The 17,723-nt window shown below is 38.2% G+C and overlaps 1 protein-coding gene across 2 annotated transcripts; it reads left to right on the top strand.

The window, feature by feature from the left end:
* The first annotated feature begins 1,300 nt into the window (after nucleotides 1-1,300).
* On the top strand, nucleotides 1,301-16,708 carry plb1 (phospholipase B1). Of its 2 annotated transcripts, none has more exons than XM_074660973.1 (43): nucleotides 1,301-1,543; nucleotides 2,286-2,329; nucleotides 2,437-2,500; nucleotides 2,627-2,690; nucleotides 2,810-2,844; nucleotides 3,192-3,258; nucleotides 3,346-3,394; nucleotides 4,386-4,451; nucleotides 4,541-4,606; nucleotides 4,695-4,747; nucleotides 4,934-5,006; nucleotides 5,096-5,203; nucleotides 5,349-5,402; nucleotides 5,815-5,883; nucleotides 6,042-6,128; nucleotides 6,216-6,276; nucleotides 6,360-6,418; nucleotides 7,260-7,333; nucleotides 7,409-7,452; nucleotides 8,028-8,136; nucleotides 8,259-8,310; nucleotides 8,433-8,513; nucleotides 9,411-9,476; nucleotides 9,590-9,690; nucleotides 9,772-9,853; nucleotides 10,691-10,795; nucleotides 10,893-10,988; nucleotides 11,096-11,167; nucleotides 11,263-11,340; nucleotides 11,460-11,520; nucleotides 11,604-11,662; nucleotides 12,533-12,600; nucleotides 12,685-12,728; nucleotides 12,818-12,917; nucleotides 13,023-13,074; nucleotides 13,209-13,289; nucleotides 14,117-14,182; nucleotides 14,400-14,494; nucleotides 14,772-14,853; nucleotides 15,069-15,173; nucleotides 15,305-15,400; nucleotides 15,511-15,585; nucleotides 15,711-16,708. In XM_074660973.1, exons 1-43 carry the CDS (start codon nucleotides 1,483-1,485, stop codon nucleotides 15,975-15,977), a joined length of 3,291 nt encoding a protein of 1,096 aa, XP_074517074.1. In that variant the 5' UTR covers nucleotides 1,301-1,482; the 3' UTR covers nucleotides 15,978-16,708. The 2 variants fall into 2 exon arrangements, with proteins under 2 accessions (XP_074517074.1, XP_074517076.1); XM_074660975.1 differs by having other exon boundaries at nucleotides 4,937-5,006.
* The last annotated feature ends 1,015 nt before the right edge of the window (nucleotides 16,709-17,723 follow it).

Below are 17,723 nucleotides of genomic sequence, written 5' to 3' on the forward strand. Positions count from 1 at the left end.
AAAATAAAAGGAAAAACCAACATACTGCAGTCTCTTAGTAAGGTTTTGTGCAATCAGAACATTTGGATGCAACATATCACAACAATATAACATTATGTTCTGCTGCTTGATGGAAATCTGACAACTCCACAACATCAGTATAACTTTTGAACTTTTGAACGTTTTACTCCCTCTTGACTCCAAGGATCAGGCTATCTGCAAAGCCAATCTAAGGACAAACTCGTAAAGTAGGCCGATTTAGCAATCTAATCCTATCTCCTATCACATCTCCAAAACAACCTGTGCAGCTTCACTAAATTGCTGGTTGTTAACATATAATTATAAAACCCTATCTTATGAATCTGCAGCTCTAGCATGGTTAGAAGTTAAAGAGCAATATATTAAAAACGATTAAAAATGAAATTGCACACTAGCACGTTATCCTTATGATTTTGCATAGTTCTGTCAATATTATTAATGATGTACTTCCTCTCTATAAGCTAGATAACCAAGAAGCTTTCATTAAGAGGCAGAACATTTATGGTTGTTTGAGCTTTTACACCCAAATGAGTTTTATTATGAACCACATATGTATTCATTTCCCTGGAAAATCACTCTTGTTATCATCACTGTGTCCATAAACTGTTAGTCGAGATGATGGAGCATCTCCAAATACGGAGATGTTTATGTGGCCAAAATACAAACTCTCTGAAATAACAGTAAAAGATAAAAGTAAAAAACAACAATAAAACATTTTCCTTGGAACCATAAAATAAATAAACTGAAAACGGCAAGCTCTGAGAAGTAACATCTCATTAGATATAGTTTAAAAGGTTTCTGTCCAATCAATGTTTATACAAATTATTCATATATTTAGTATTTACTCATAATTGTATTTGGATATCATTATATAAACAGTGCTACCATCCGGCTGTTAAAATACAGAAACCAAACTATGATAGTTTTGTGGTTCATTTTGTGTGTTTAGTCTTTTTCATCCATTAAACGTATGATGTAAAGATTTATTGATGCTTTATGATTGTCATGATGAGAGCCATAAACACAACTGAACATCTCACTGACCTTCCATGATGAGTCAGTGTGATCTGTTGCAATACATGCGGATATTCTTTAGATTTACGAGAAAAATTGCAGATTACACACATTGACAAACGAATGCAGAGATAGCGAGGAAGTGGTGTGACTTGTTATATGGCTGATTATTATCCAGATAAACTGATAAGAGGAAGATACAATTGAGAATAAAAGAGTGTGAGTGGGGGAAAAAAATCACAGGAATTATCTGTTTTCTTTTCACATGGTTTTCCTCTTCTATTCCTCTCTAAAACTCGCCCTCTCGGGAACTCTTTCCTTTCTCCACTCCCTTTACAGGTACAGTCTACTTTTACAGTCACATTCATTCTTTCTCTGAGGCTGAGGGGGAAAAAAGAGGAGGGTATTATTACACAAACCCTCAGTGTGGAAGCCACTCAGCAGCTCATCATGACTACATCTGCACTCCTGATTCTGGCAGCCCTTGTTGGATCCTGCGCTCAGTTTACAGGTAAAGTACAGGACGTGGTTTTATTCACATTTATTGGTTCGACAAAAAGGTTTGTACGCTGAATTATTTGTTGCAGTCGTGTACCTTTAAGTGAAATGTGGCTCAGTCGTGTGATGAGATCAGAATGAATTAGTCACTGAATAGCCAGTCTGCTTTTGTTCTGAAGGATAGTTGTGGTCATGTACACACTGTTTTTTTATGCATGTTGTACCCTAATTAAGCACTCATAGGCCAGTTGCCTCACTGTGGATGAATATAGATAAACTACTTGTTGCTTTACTTGTGTATTACAAAGTGTGAGCTTTCGCTAGGATTACAGGATGTAAGATGTATGTTTTTTTGGCTGATGCAGTATAAAGAAAAGTTTACGGTATATCTCTTTTAGTTACATGTACAGTAAATGTCCACTGTGCACACATGAGTTTAGGATGCAAAGTAAAATAGTCATAAAACAGGTTATATAAGTCAGTACTGACCTCTGAGGTAAAGTAAATTGTAAGAAACATAATAAACATCTTTATAGAAAATGTCCTGCCATGGTTTAACAAAAGAAATAGCCTTTTTAGAAACTTTACTATGTTCAATAAAGCTGCTATATTTTAGGTGGAATTGGAGGATGAAAGTGTTTATATTCTTACCTGTTAACTTTTTTTAAACGTTCACAATTTTAAAGTGAAATTTTGCCTCTTTGAGTTCATTTTGGTATCTTATAAATGTACTAAGCTACTTGTGTCACATTTAGACGCTGTCGATGTTGATGTTCGAGAAAACGATCTAACAGAGGAGGTACAGTATGAAAGTAATATATGTATTAATAATGTGTTCTATATATTGTTCTGATACTCTGATACTGTGTCAATGACTGTCTGAGAAATTGTTTTTCTGTGCTACAGACAGAAAGTTACATGCCGATACTCTGCTCACCAATACCTGTCTCCTTATCCCCATCCTCCTCAGGTATTCTGCACCCAGCAATCATCATCAATAATCATGTTAATCTGAATTGAATGTAAACTGAATGATTTCTAAAACACGTTTTCTAGTGTTGTACCATGACATTGCTGACTTCTTCCTCTCCATCAGTTCATACTCTCACACCTGTTGACATCTCATCTGTTTATGTCTTGGGAACTCCACTCTCACACAGGTAGAAAGCCACAAACACAATGCACATATACTTCAGTAATACACAAATGTGGCTTCCTGAGCTGCTTCAAACCCGAAGCTATCATGTAAAAACCTTTATCAATCCTCTCTCATCATTAGGGATGAAACATCTAGAGTGGTCAATAGAGTCGCTGGTAAGTCTTTTGATTGTTTTATTATTATGTTCTCAGACCTGGTTCAGTTCAAGGTCGTAAGCAGGACCATGTCAGAGGAAATATCAGATACAGAGCTCTAGAGAAAAGCTCTCAGAACAATAATCTTACAGTTTTATCCAGTTTATCTGTGAAGATAAGAGAGGGGGCCATAAACACAGGTTGTTGACCTTCATTTCACATAGAAGCAAGCAAAACTGGCAACATGACTGGATGCTTTCAGCAGCAGTTACCACATAATGCACATAATCCACTGTCTGATTTTATTGTAAGGAATTGAACATACTGTAGACTGAGTCTATACAATTGTGTTTATGTGTGTTCAATAGAGCTGCTGTCCATGTTTAACCCTGATGTGATCACTCAACATGTGGATCAGACATCAGTGCAGCCCAGGTAACACACACATACGACACACACATGTACAGTCACACACATATGTGGTATGAGGATATTACTGCAGGTGTGTTATATGTGTTGCAGAAGCTTGTTGGAGGAAGCTGAGGAGCTATCTCTCTCCCTTTCACATCAGGTAATTAAAGGTCGTAAAATCAAATCACGACTGTACACAGCTAAAAAAAACTGCCATAAACATAATTCATGTAGGCTACGGACATAACAGCGCAGGTCTGTGGGCAACACCAAAATAATGTTTCACAATGATCAGTATTTAATGTTTAATAGGCTGTAATCAAAACTTGGTTTTAGTCTACTTTTATGGGACAAACAAGAGAGGATTTGGGATTTGGGAGTGTCCCGAATTTTTCATGCTAGTAGTCTATTTCTTGGCCGCAACACGACTCCAGGAAGTCACTGTGCCCGGCCAAGAAATAGTCCCCCATAAAACTTTTACACTTAAATTTTTGTTGACTAATTGCCTTTGGATGGAGCCAGATCAGCTGTTTCCCCCTGTTTCAGCTTGCTAAACTAAGCTCACTGTCTCCTGGCTATAGCTTCCCCAAATGTCCAACTGTTCATTTATCACATTTAACCAAATTTAATTCATGGCAGTGACAGATAAAAACAAAAAAAAATGCTTGTTAGTGAAGAGCTACACTGATTCTGAAATGCTACAGTGAATGTCAGAAAGATTAAGCTCAAGATTCAAGAGTTTTATTTGCCATTTGCACCTAAGTACATTGGAATTCTGAGCAGTTTACACCGTCCGGAAAGAACAACATTTCCGGCTATACGAAACTGTGTCTTAGTGGTTATTGTGTCAGCTCACAGCAAGAAGGTCCTGGTTTACATGTTCTCCCCGTGTTCATGTGACTTTCCTCTGGGTGCTCTGCATTCTCCCACTGTCCAAAGACATGCAAGTCAGGTTGGGTGAATTTCAAACATCTTAGGTGTTAATGAGAGTTTGACTAAACAGGTGACTTGTCCAGAGAGTAACCTGCTTGATCAGCCAATGTAAGATGGGATAGATTGTAAGCCTCCATGACCCTCAACAGGATGAACTCACTAACCCTCTTCTCACAGTGGATGGAGTTTGCTCAGTCTGCTCTTTATTGTGTCTTCAGGTGATGGACTGGAAGCTCGTTCTGCTGTTTGTCCAGGCAGATTCCACATGTGCCTGTTCACCACATGTAAGATGCGTCACTACAAACAAAATCATGTTTGAGGTCAGAGTTAGTTATGGATGTTCAGAGTGTATTACTCTTTCTTTGTTCTTCAGGTTGCTGCAGATGTTACAGCTGTTGTGCAGGAAGTGGAAGCAGCTCTGCAGTTGTTGCAGAAAAGGGTATTGTACTTTTTTATTTAATACAGTTTTGTCATGAACAGTTAGAATGGGGGGGAAAAAAATCTAATATGCTGGATGATGTTTACAGTTGCCTCGCACTTTAGTTCACGTCGCGGTCTGGAGCACAAATCAGCAGGACAAGTGAGTGTTTTAAATTTTTAGATATTACAAATCTAGCAAAGATACCTTGTATAAACTATATTTACTGATTTATTTTGGCATGATCAAAACCTTGCTTGTTACATGTACTGCATGCAGCTTAGTGTTTGCGATCCTGTTTATTGTAAAATGCATGTGCCAGTGATTTGCTTGCTTTTTACCTTCTAGCAGGTGTGAGTGTATGAGAGATGAAAGCATAAACCAGCGACTATATAAAGCAACTCTTCTGAAAACACTGCAGGTAAAATATATGTAAATAAATGTGGGCTGGTGCCTCATCTGAATCATATTTGACTATTTACTTTACACATACATTTGTCTTGTTTTCAGGACTCTTTAAGTCGTGTCTTGGAAAATCCAAAGTGGCACAGTGACATGGCAGACTTCACCGCCCTGCTGCAGTCTGTGCCAGTTATCCTCGAACCCATCTCAGATTCTGTAAGTAAAGAAAAGACACCATTTATAATCAGCAATAGTGTAACTAACAACTGTAAATTATTTAGCTGTCCTTCCAGTTGCAATGCATGAAAGACCCTTGAAATGGTTAATGTGTAACCAGCATGTATCGTGTGTTTCTTTGCAGGAGGACACATGGTCTGACCAAAACCAAATAGCTGTTCAGCTATGGACAAACCTGGTAAGTTCTCACTAATCAAATTCCTGAATAACAATTACAGTGTACTGTACTATACATTAGGCTGAAAACCTTCACCATTGATCTAAATCACTCGCTGTTCTGACCCTGAATCTGACCCTGTGTCTCTGTTGTAAAAAATGAGCCAACAGCGAAGAGTTATCATAATCCCTCAAAGTAAAAGTAAGATGGAACAATGATTACAGTGAACATTTATAACTCTGACAAGAGAATAGATACAAGATGTAAAGATTAACTTGATGGGATTATCCTACAGGATGACTTTCTCCCAGTTTGTTCATTTCACATCTATTCAGATATTGTGTAATCAGTACTGTTTGACCCTGTGTGGTCATTGGCTGCACAGAACGACCCCCACTTGAACCTATAAACTTAATGACTTTTCCTCCTCCAGCTTCAGCCGGCGACAGGTCAGGCAGAGGTCATGGACACTGGTGTCATTACTATTCCTTGCCCTACCCAGGTGAGACACGCCATCCCATAACCCTGCTACAGAGAAATGCTTCACAAAATGATGCAATGTGTTGCAGCAGCATTCGGTACTAAAGATATGATCAATATCAAGATTTTAAATCCGATACTATGCTTAAAACCACATCTTCTTATCCACTCCCATCCCAGGAACAACCTTTCCTGCGGACGCAGAAGAATTCCCCCTCTGAATCACAGGGCAAAGTTTACAGTAAAGCCTCTACACCAACAGATCCAGTAAGACTTTCAACTCAACTTCAGAACTACAGTGTAGAATAGCTGCACATACAGTTAATCTTATTTGAATATACCAAATGTTTGCAGGTTATGGGTACTGAGATACCTTGCACAGACCGCAGTCCATCTCCCACTACACCCACTTCAGGTAAAACATATTTTTTTAGCTCTTATTCTACTGATGCATTTTGGGAAATGTAGTTCAATCCAACTACTTTTTTCTCTGTGTAGTTCATGAACTCAGACCTGGAGATATCAAGGTGGTGGCAGCAGTAGGTGACTCTCTGACTGTGAGTGTTTAACTTCTCCTACTTTTTTTGCTATATGGTCTAAATGTATATCTAAAAACAAACTTATCCCAATAGGCATGAATATAGATTAAAGGTACAGTGTGTAGGATTTGGTGGCATCTAGTGGTGTGGTTGCAGAATGCAACCAACTGAGTACCCCTCCGCTCACTCCTCCCTTTCCAAGACTATAACATGAGCCGCCGAGAGCAAAACTGTGGTAATGCCGTTCGCCTCGCTCAGAGGCCATCCTTACCATAATAACACTACTTTAGGAGCAAAGGAAGTCAGATGGCGGCTGGTGGTACCACGGTTTTGCACTCTGCGGTAGCCTTCAGGTAACGTAAAGAGTTTGGCTTATTCGTTCTGGGCTACTGTAGAAACATGGCGGAGTCCGTCAAGAGGACCCGCTCCTTATGTAGATATGAAGTGCTCATTCTAAGCTAACGAAAACACAACGATTCTTAATTTCAGGTTATTATACACGAATGAAAAGATAGTTATGAATATTATATTCAATTTCTGCTAATAGATCCCCCGAAATGTTACACACTGTTCCTTTAAGACCAGATATACAGTATATATATAAAGAACAGGATGGCGTGTAAAGACATGGAGCTGTTGTGTTTGTACTGTTTGTGCGTGGATGTGTGTGGACATGCAAACGCAACGACAAAGGGATGAAACACTGGGAGTTAAGGTAGATTATGAGGCTTATTAAAAAAACAACTTTAACTTTACTACTGAGAAATGACTTGCAGACCCCCACAGCTTCTGGTTCAATAAAAGATCCTCTGGTTCTACTCTGGTCATACGATCTCACATCTGATCTGTTTTTCTGCAGGCAGCCAATGGTGTGGGTGCAAAGACGGACAACCTTCTGTTAGTCATTAAACAGTACAGAGGATTGTCATGGAGGTAAGATAAGATAAGCTAAATGCCACATATTTGAGGCTACATTTGAAACTAACAAGCTGTTGCTTCAATTTTCAGCATTGGAGGTGATGAAAACATCAACAATGTGACCACTCTGCCAAGTATGTTTGTCTCCTATCTATTCATTTTTTTTAAATTGTAATAGCATTGTCTAAAATGAAATGACATAATAATGCTTCCAAGGTTTATCTAATCAAATATCAGATGTCCATCATTGGCCAATTGTAGCATTGTGCTTGATAACGTCTATAATGATGGCGTCTTATCACCATCATTATACAGTAGGCTCACTGTTCAGCAGCCAGAGTCACCTGAAACAACTATATATTTTAGGATGGCCTTCAAGATGCCACATTTTCTATAGGTGTTAAAACATAGAAATAAAATTCATCAGAAGCTTGTTTAAAAAACACTAAATGCAATAAATCATAGAATAGCATGATCAATGGTTTAACAAAAAAGTTAGTAAGTGGACTTTGAGTTAAGGTTTTATTAAAGTGAACTTTCATGCTCAGTTCTACACTGATTCTTCCAATATGTTTGCTGTTTGTTAGAAAAAACAAAATTATATGATTTTAATGACCGTATCTACTACAAAATACAGAATGTGCACAATCATGTGTATCAATTTCCATTTGAGTTTTTTTCTGATCTTCCCTGTGTTTGTGGTCTGCAGATATCCTGAGGGAGTTTAACCCCTCACTGACCGGCTTCTCAGAGGGAATAGGTAAAGAGGACTCTCCAGGAGCCTTCCTCAATCAGGCCGTGGCCGGAGCCAAGAGTGGGTCAGTCATCATTTTAGTATTACTTACTTTTTACTCCATTTGGAATCTTAATAAATAAAACATCAGCAGAACTTGTGTGACACCAGAACAAGAATTTCACCATCAAATCTTTCTATTTCCAGTGACATGGTACGACAAGTGCGTGTCCTGGTGGATAAAATGAAAAATGATTCGGTAAGGCAACAGTGGTAAACTACACATGCAGATAATTATGCTCTCATGTAACCTTTGTCTCAGGTTTTATGTTCACAATAACCAAATTAGAACAGAACATTTACCTCTTATCTCCTTTACAGGGCATCGATTTCCACAATGACTGGAAAGTGATCACCATGTTTATTGGTGGCAATGACATATGTGACTTCTGCACCGACAGCGTGAGCACTTCTTTTTTTCAATAATTGTCATATTTTTTGCTTAACGTTGGCATTATCCTTTGCTTATTTTCATTTGATTGTTGAACTGTCTTACATTATCATCAAAAATATAGATTTGACATGTCAAACAATATTGTTTGGGGCTGAAACTAACGATTATTTTCATTGTCGATTAATCTGTCGATTATTTTCTCGATTAATCGATTAGCGTCTCGAGATAACTTCTCGTATGAGTTGACGCTATATGAAAATAAATTGAATTTAATTGAATTAGTTGTTTGATCTATAAAACGTCAGAAAATGGTGAAAAATGTCGATTAGTGTTTCCCAAAGCCCCAAGATGAGGTCCTTAAATGTCTTGTTTTGTCCACCACTCAAAGATATTCAGTTTACTGTCATAGAGGAGTAAAGAAACCAGAAAATATTCATATTTAAGAAGCTGGAATCAGTGAATGTTTACTTTATTTTTCTTAAAAAGTGACTCAAACTGATTAATCAATTATCAAAATTGTTGCAGCTCTCGTATTGTTGAAAATCTGTTTTTTCTAATTTCCTTGTCATATTGAAAGCCACGATAATCCAAAACATTATAAGCAATGTGTTTTATGGCTGCAACTAACAATCATTATCATTTGTTTTGTTAATAAAACGTCAGAAAATAGTGAAAAATGCCCATCACAATTTCCCAGAGCTGAAAGTACCATATTCAAATTGCTTGTTTTGTTCGATCAACAGTCCAAAACATCATAAAAGACCAAAAAAAATAAAAAATCTTAACATTTGAGATGGAACAAGCACATGTTTGATTCAAAAGATTAATTTATGAAAAGTTATGAAATAGTTGTTTATGTATGCACAGGCTCCATTTCAAGCTTTGGGTCTCGTGTACTTCCACAGATTTTTTTCTCACCCAGGAACGTGGTCGGTCGTATCCGCCAAGCTCTGGACATACTCCATAGTGAAGTATGTTTTCATCTTCTTGCACAAACATACAACCACACTGTATGTTGGCGATTTCATAAAGTCATAACCCAAATGAGAGACGGCCTACAAACTCAATGTTTTGTATCATCCAGGTTCCCCGTGCCATTGTCAATCTGATAGAGCTGTTAGGCATTGTATCGTTGCGTGATCTGCACAACGATAAAACTCTGGGCTGTCCCACCTGGTTTGTAAGGTCAGTGTTTTTTTTTGGTTGAGTAAGTAGAAAAAAAACAGACCAAGTCGTTCTTTAACAGTTTTTATGTTTATGTTTCAGTTTAGTTTGCCCCTGCATACTGAAGCCTAAAGAGGGATCCTCTGAACTCCAGAAGGTCAACGACCTCAATAAAGCCTATCAGGTACAAATAGGGGATAAGAATAGGGGATAAGAATAGGGGATAAGAATAGGAAGTTTTAAGAGTTTATTGTACATATTCTTAAGCGCTTTACAAATTTCTGTTGCTACAACACAAATTCACTAGTCTTAAAGGAACAGTGTGTAACATTTCGGGATATCTATTAGCAGAAATGGAATATAATATTCATAACTATGTTTTCATTAGTGTATAATCACCAGAAACTAAGAATCGTTGTGTTTTTGTTAGCTTAGAATGAGCCGTTCGTATCTACATAGGGAGCGGGTCCTCTTCAAAGAGTCCGCCATGTTGCTCCGCCATGTTTCTACAGTAGCCCAGAACAGACAAACCAAACTCTGGCTCTAGAGAGAGCCTTACACGTTTTTACGTTACCTGAAGGCCACCGTAGTTCTCCAACACGCAAACTTCTGTAACGTGAACCGCAGAGTGCAAAACCGTGGTACCACCAGATGCTGTCTGACTTCCGCTGCTCCTAAAGTAGTGTTACGGTAAGGATGGCCTCTGAGCGAGGCTAACGGCGTTACCACGGTTTTGCACTTGGCGGCTCACGTTACCGCAGTCATTGAAAGGGAGGAGTGAGCTAAGGGGTACTCAGTTGGTTGCATTCTGCAACCACACCACTAGATGTCACCAAATCCTACACACTGTACCTTTAAATTGACTTTGACAACATAAATTTAAAACCTAAAACAGCTTTTAACCCCCATTTTAGGAGCTAAATCATCATCATTACATCATCATTATGACATTGTCAACACAAAATATCTTTCAATGAAAAGTCAAAGACTTTTTTATCTTTTGTCTGTTTTTTCCATCCAGCATGCTATGAGAGAGCTAATTGACTCTGGCCGCTATGACACACACCACAACTTCACTGTGGTGCTGCAGCCTTTCTTCCGGGAGGTTATCCTTCCCAAGTTAGAGGTAACACACCTGAACCATTAGATATACCTAAGGAAGTTATATTTTGTTAATTTATGTTAGTACTTTTTTTGATATTTCTATCTCTTCTTTTTAAAAGGATGGCCGGCCTGATCGCTCGTACTTTTCACCCGACTGTTTTCATCTCAGTCAGAAAGCTCACACAAAAATGGCTCAGGCTCTCTGGAACAACATGGTAAAGATTTGCTTTATTACAAGACATTTCCTACATTTATATTTTTGGTGTTTTTTATGTCTCTTATAAGGATACAAAATAAATCACATGACTTTCACAATCTCTAGTTAGAGCCAGTGGGCAACAAGACGTTTACACAAGACTTCTCAGCTGGCATTGACCTGAAGTGTCCCTCTGAGGTGACTGAGTCCACAATTATATCAAAAACTATACATTACATGCTTTTTTAAATCATTTTTGTGTATTCATGTGTTTTTGATTATTTCTTTATCAGACCAACCCATTTATTAGGACTGCTGTCAATAGCGACTACACATTTCCAGGCCCTCCACCCACTTCTGCTCCTGCTACAGTAGGTCATAGTTTCTATGTTTCATACATAACACGTCTTCAAAATGGCAAGTAATTATTATATATGCATGATGCCAAGTTAACTATAAATTCCTAAAACATGTCTCTGCCGTTCTTTAGAATTGGGGCAGTGACTTTTCCTGCGTTAACACAGCTCCATCCAACTCTGTGCCCACTTCAGGTAAGCATGTCAAGGTTTCACTATTACCTAAAGTAAAATATAAATGTTAGATGTAAAATATGCTCATGTTGATCTTTTGTTAGTTCACAGGTTACGACCAGCAGACATCAAAGTGGTGGCTGCTGTGGGAGATTCTCTAACTGTGAGTTTGTACACTAGGATTTTAAACATTTTGCTTGATAAAATGATATTAACTCGAGGCCCACTTCATATACTTATTTCTCCTACTTTTATATGTTTAGTCTCTGCCTTTTTGATTTCTGAATTTCCCTTTTATTCTTCCTGTAAAGAACTTTTCTATTTTGAAAAGTTTGCTCGCTTTCTTGTTAATAAACTAAAAATTGTATTACAGATTAGATTAAATTAGATAAAAAGAATTAGATACATTAAACGTAATAGCACCCCATTATTATGTTACATATCATATTACATCATAAGTGGTATAACAAACAATGTAATAATTATACTGGGAGATAGAATACAGTAGTTTGTGCAAATATTATTATTATTATTATTATTATTATTATTTTTATTATTATTATTATTATTATTATTATATGCATTATGTTATTTATTTTTTGTTTGCTTGTTTTCTTTTTGTTTTCTTGTTAATGTTTTGACTTGTCATTTGTTGTTGTTATTGTCATTAGCAGTTTTTATTGTTGTTGATTTATTGTTTCTTGTAGTGTTTTTTCTCCTTTTTTTTGCCTTGGATTTTAATTATATATTTGGTCTTACATTGTGATGTTGTGTTTGTATACCGACTCCAGAAAGAGTAGTTTCTACCTTTGTAGTAATGGGGATTCTGGGTAAATAAATAATTACCAATTTTTATTTGTAGTCAGGGTTATTATAGCATTTTCTTGTCTTGTGCATCCCTTTCTACACACCATTTCTGCAAAATCCAGCCTGTCATATTTTGCATCTTTTGCATTATTAGTTGAATGAGTCAGAGAGAGAAACAGAGAAATAATTGAATAGTAAAACCATCTTCTTCTGCATCTTTTTTTAGGCCGGCTTTGGTGCCAAGGCAAAGAATCTCCTGCAGCTAAGAACTGAGTACAGAGGGGTGTCCTGGAGGTGAGAGACTGCACACAAACTATACACATAACACATTTATGCACTATGTATTGTAATCATTTTATGAATTGTTTGTTTTAAAAGCATTGGAGGAGACAAAACTCTCGAGACTGTCACAACATTACCTAGTAAGTCCCAAGCCCTTTTGGTCGTACAGTAGCACCACTAGATGGCAGATTTGGACTGTAACAAACTTCCCTACTTCTTTACACATCAGATATCCTTAAGAAGTTCAATCCTAAAATCAAAGGGGTGTCAAAGGGTCAAGGGAAATGGCAGACTGGCTTCAACATGGCTGTATCAGGAGCTAAGATATCGTGAGTTCAAATATTTCTCTGATCATGGTTTGTTCACTTTCATGTGTTATGTGCATTTTGCATTGCACTCGTGAAAAATTGCACTCATGAAAAAATCTCACACAGAGGAATCCCCGGGCAGGTCCGACGCCTGATTGATACCATGAAGAATGCCTCTGTGAGTTTAATATAGGGTGCCCCTACTAATGCATGCACTGATGTTGTTTTGTGACCACAAATCTGATGTGCATCTTTCTTGTTCTCTCTCTCTCTTTCTTTCTGATCCTCTCTCCATCGTTTCAACAAAAACAGACGGTGGATTTTGAGAATGACTGGAAGCTGGTGACCCTCTTCATTGGAGGCAACGACCTGTGTCAGTACTGCAACGATCGGGTGAGTTGCTTTAAGAAGTCGTCACATGGAAAAAAGCAGGATGATCCAATGGATGAAGGACATTCCCCTCACTTAAAAGAATCTCACAGTGGCCAAACATCCCGTCTAGTGTTGTGTGATGCCCTGTGTATAGAGCCGTCTCATGATATCACTGTCCAAACGGGACGATGCACCGGAGCAGAATAATCAAGCTTTGTGAACAGCCCTCCCCTGATTGTTTTATTGTGTCAGAGTAAGATGAGAGCAGACATGGTTTCTTTTCAATGGCCACATTCTGTCACACAAATCGCCCCCCCTCCCTCCTCTATCACAGGCCTCTGTCTGCATGAAACAAGCACACGAGGCACAGTGACAGGCCTTGTTCTCTAAGAGGCATAAACAACACAGAGGTCAGCCCAGACTCATCCTGTCTCACTCCCTCCTTCTTCTTCTTCTCTCTCTTTCTCCTTTTTGCCTCCATTTCCCTTTTTATCTCCCTCTCTACATTACTCCCCTCAGTGTAGTCTCTCTTTTAATGTTTGTGCTTTGAAGCAGAATATCAAAGCACAGCATCAATTTAAGATGAGCTCTGAGACTGTGGTAGTGACAGCTTAGCTGTTGCTCGTACGCTCATACATGTTGCATGGCGTGGCGTTGGCGGCTCTTTCGGTTGATATGCACTTTTTAGCAACAAACTTGGCCAGTTTCCACTGAAATGTGCTTTAATTATTCTGCTTGTCTGTGGCCACAACAGAGGAGGGTTGTTAATGAAAGAAAAAGCACAAGAGTACATGTGTTCACTGTGGATTGCGTGTGATTTTATTATTCTTTTGTTCTCAAAACTACAGGCCTCTATGTCATCTCAGAACTACAGTCGTCATATGATGGCAAGCTTGGATATGCTGTACAAAGAGGTAAAATAATGATGTTATTTACAAAGAAATAACAGTTGATTGTGCAAAAAAAATACCATAATGGACTAGAAAATAATTAAAAATGTGCAGCTTTCCCTCCCAGATTATATAGGTTCACATTTTCTTCCCTTCTCTTCCCGTAAATTATCATTGATTTAAGAATCAATTCTCTTTTCACTCTGAAAGTGCATAAAGGTCATGTTGTTTCTGGCCGTAGGTTCCCAGGACAATTGTCAACGTCTTGGAGGTCCTAGAAATTGAAGGACTTCGCAGGATCAAAAGGGATAGTCTCGGGTGCAGTGTGTTACAAAAGTACGCTTTTGATCGATCCACTCGGGCCAAATCAATTCTCCATGAATTAAGACCACAGAGTCCAAGGCAGATTGCTCCTTTAAATCAACAGCACTTCTTTTAATATTGATCTAACACCTCGTCAATCCAGCAAAGAAATGTATAATAATTTAGTGTTTATTAAAGGATGCCTCATCCCTGAATCAAATACAAAAATATATTCAGTGCTGATTTAACATGTATAAAAGCATTTTATTTTTCCTAGATCAGCTGTTCATTTTCACCCCTTGATCCACAGGTATATCTGCCCGTGCTTTTTGTTGCCAGGAGAGGATTCCCCGGAGCTGGCTGAAGTAAAACGGATTAATCGGGAACTACAGGTTAGCAGACTGGAACTATGTGACCAGCATCTAGTTAAAGTCTCCTCTCTACTCAATAATGGGTTTTGCTTATTGCTATTTCACTCAGACGTTTGAGCTACACTGTGCAGAAAATATTTGCATTTTCGTAGATTCGGGATTTTTCAACGAGGGAGAAGAAGTAGATGGAATTTGAATTGTTTTAACTAATTGAACTTTTGTGGTGTTTCTTTCAGGTCGAGACGGAAAAATTGGTGTATGGAGGCCGTTACGAAGAGAGAGAGGACTTTGCTGTGGTCGTGCAGCCCTTTTTTAGGAACTCCATTGTCCCTTTGAACGCTGTAAGTCTTACATGTACCCATGAGCCTCCACTAGCCTCTACATATACAAACATATACACTTTACACACAGTAACCCAGCCAATCCCCTCAAAGCACATACTAACACTGATGTTGTGTTATTTCTTCTCCAGGACGGCAGACCTGACACAACCTACTTCTCTGAGGACTGCTTCCACTTCAGTGAACGGGGACATGCTTACATGGCTGCAGCTCTGTGGAGTAACATGGTGAGTCCAACAGTTAATGGCTAACTGTTTGACAGGGGGAAGGGTTGTGGATAAGTCTCGTTGCAATTTAGTCATGTGCTGAGCAAAGATGTACTCTGTTTCATCTCTAGTTGGAGCCAGTGGGTAAAAAACAGACATACAGCAATTTCACAAATGCCAGAAGTAACATCAAGTGCCCCACCGAGGTAAGGAAGCTGCCACACAGGCACGTCTCACATGCTGCCACTGACCCACTTGGGATTTATCTGCATGAATGGTTCATACAAGTGGGTGTGATTGAATAGAAGACTTTCCCTCTTGTGTGTTGCAGGAGCATCCGTACATCTTCACGATGGTGAACAGCTTGCCCGGTTCGACCACCACCACCACCACCACAGCACCCATAACGCACAGCACAACTTCACAACCTCACAGCTATGATTGCAATGAGGACGTGCCAGCGTGGCTCGCTGCTGTGCTGGCCGTGACAGGTCTTCTGATTGGCTGGGCTGTCACCTGGCTCCTCCTCTCCTGCAGAGCCAAGAGGAGCAAGCAGATGTTGACGGCTGCAGTGGAGATGAAGGGCACCGTGTTTTAAAGTGCTACCTACTGTATTTTTTTGCACCAGACTATACAAAGGACCACAACTGTAAAACCATATATTTTAAGTGATTGTGGTTTTTCATATCGAGACATGATAAGATAGTTAAGTTAATTATTGTCCTTGAACCACGGAAAATATTACTGGATGCAGAGGTGGAGAAGGTACTCTAGTTTTCACCTAAAGAAAGCAATAAATAAGACAACAGAATGACACTCAATTACAAGTCCTGCATTAAAACCTCATTGACGTATTTAAATGTTGTAGCTGGTCTAACAACTTGACTTAATGAGACAATGCAGTCACCAACCACTACAAATCAAACACAGTAGATTTCATGTGCAGAAGAAAAAATTACTGGCTGCACATTAACTTGTTACCTCTGTTATATATTTAATGTATTAAAAGGGTCTAGGGATAGAGGGTGTCGCTTGCTGTACAGATTGTAAAGCCCCTTGAGGCAAATGTGTGCCTTTGCTTAAAATGAAGTAGAAGAAATTAAGTATCTGATGTCAGTACTGTCACTTTTAACCAGGTTTTCAGATAAAAGCTGTGGAGTACACTCTTGTTAGATATAAATATGAATCAAACATTGTGTGGCTATTTTGCGCAACGATAAATACTTATAAAGACAATGTAATTCTATATGTCTTCTTTTTTTATCTTAATGCCTTTGTTTGTAATAATTGTAAATGTTTTGGTTATTTGGAATAAATAATTAGCAATAATTCATATAAACTCTGATCTAGTGTGATTGTTCAAGTGACATCTGGACAGACAGACACCAACCAGTCCTGACATGTTGTCCAGGAAATCACCCCCATTACACCTTAATGGTATTTATTTTAGATATGCAGGGAATACAGAATACCAGTATATCATAAATTACAAAAACCACCCATGCACAAATGATTCTGCTTGGATCACAGCACACATCAGCCTGCATGCATTACCGTCATCATTACCACCAGTGAGATAGCCCACTGATAAAACATAAAAGGGGTTATTTTATGACCTCCTTAGAGTGATGAAAGCCACCGACCACTTCTGGTGATTATGCCACAAGAATACAGTCGTGGAAAGTACATTACTCACCTACTTAAGTATAATTTTGAGGTATTTGTACTTTACTTGAGTATTTTCATTTTGTGCCACTACATTTATTTGACAGCTGAAGTTATTACTTACATTGCAGATTTAGATTTTAAAAAACAAAACATATGATCACTTTATGCAATATGATGTGTTAGTACACATTAAACAACCCAATGATATATAAAATAGTTCATATTGGCTCTACCTGAACCGGTGTTACACCGAAATCTGTGACCCTTAAAGTCACCATTTCTGACTACTGTCGTCAGAAATTGTGACCCACTGTGTTACTTACATTGAAGATTTTGATTTTTACCAACAAAAAATATGATCACTTTATGCAATGATGTATGGTACACATTAAACTACCCAACAATATATAAAATAGTTCATATTTGCTCCACCTGAACAGGTGTTACACTAAATTCTGTGACCAGCGGAATCTGTGACCCATGAAGTCACCATTTCTGACTACTGTTGTCCTGTGTAATAAAGTGAAAGGAAAATACGTGAGAAGAAACACACAAAACTAAATTGTTACAAAACATAGGCCTAAAGGTATTTTAGTATTTTTTTATTTAAATATATTTTCACAAACCTTTAAAGGAATGGCAAAAGATAGTAACAGTGGGGTCACATTTTCAGAAA

This window comes from Sebastes fasciatus, chromosome 15 (genome assembly GCF_043250625.1).
Source record: "Sebastes fasciatus isolate fSebFas1 chromosome 15, fSebFas1.pri, whole genome shotgun sequence".
NCBI lineage: Eukaryota > Metazoa > Chordata > Actinopteri > Perciformes > Sebastidae > Sebastes > Sebastes fasciatus.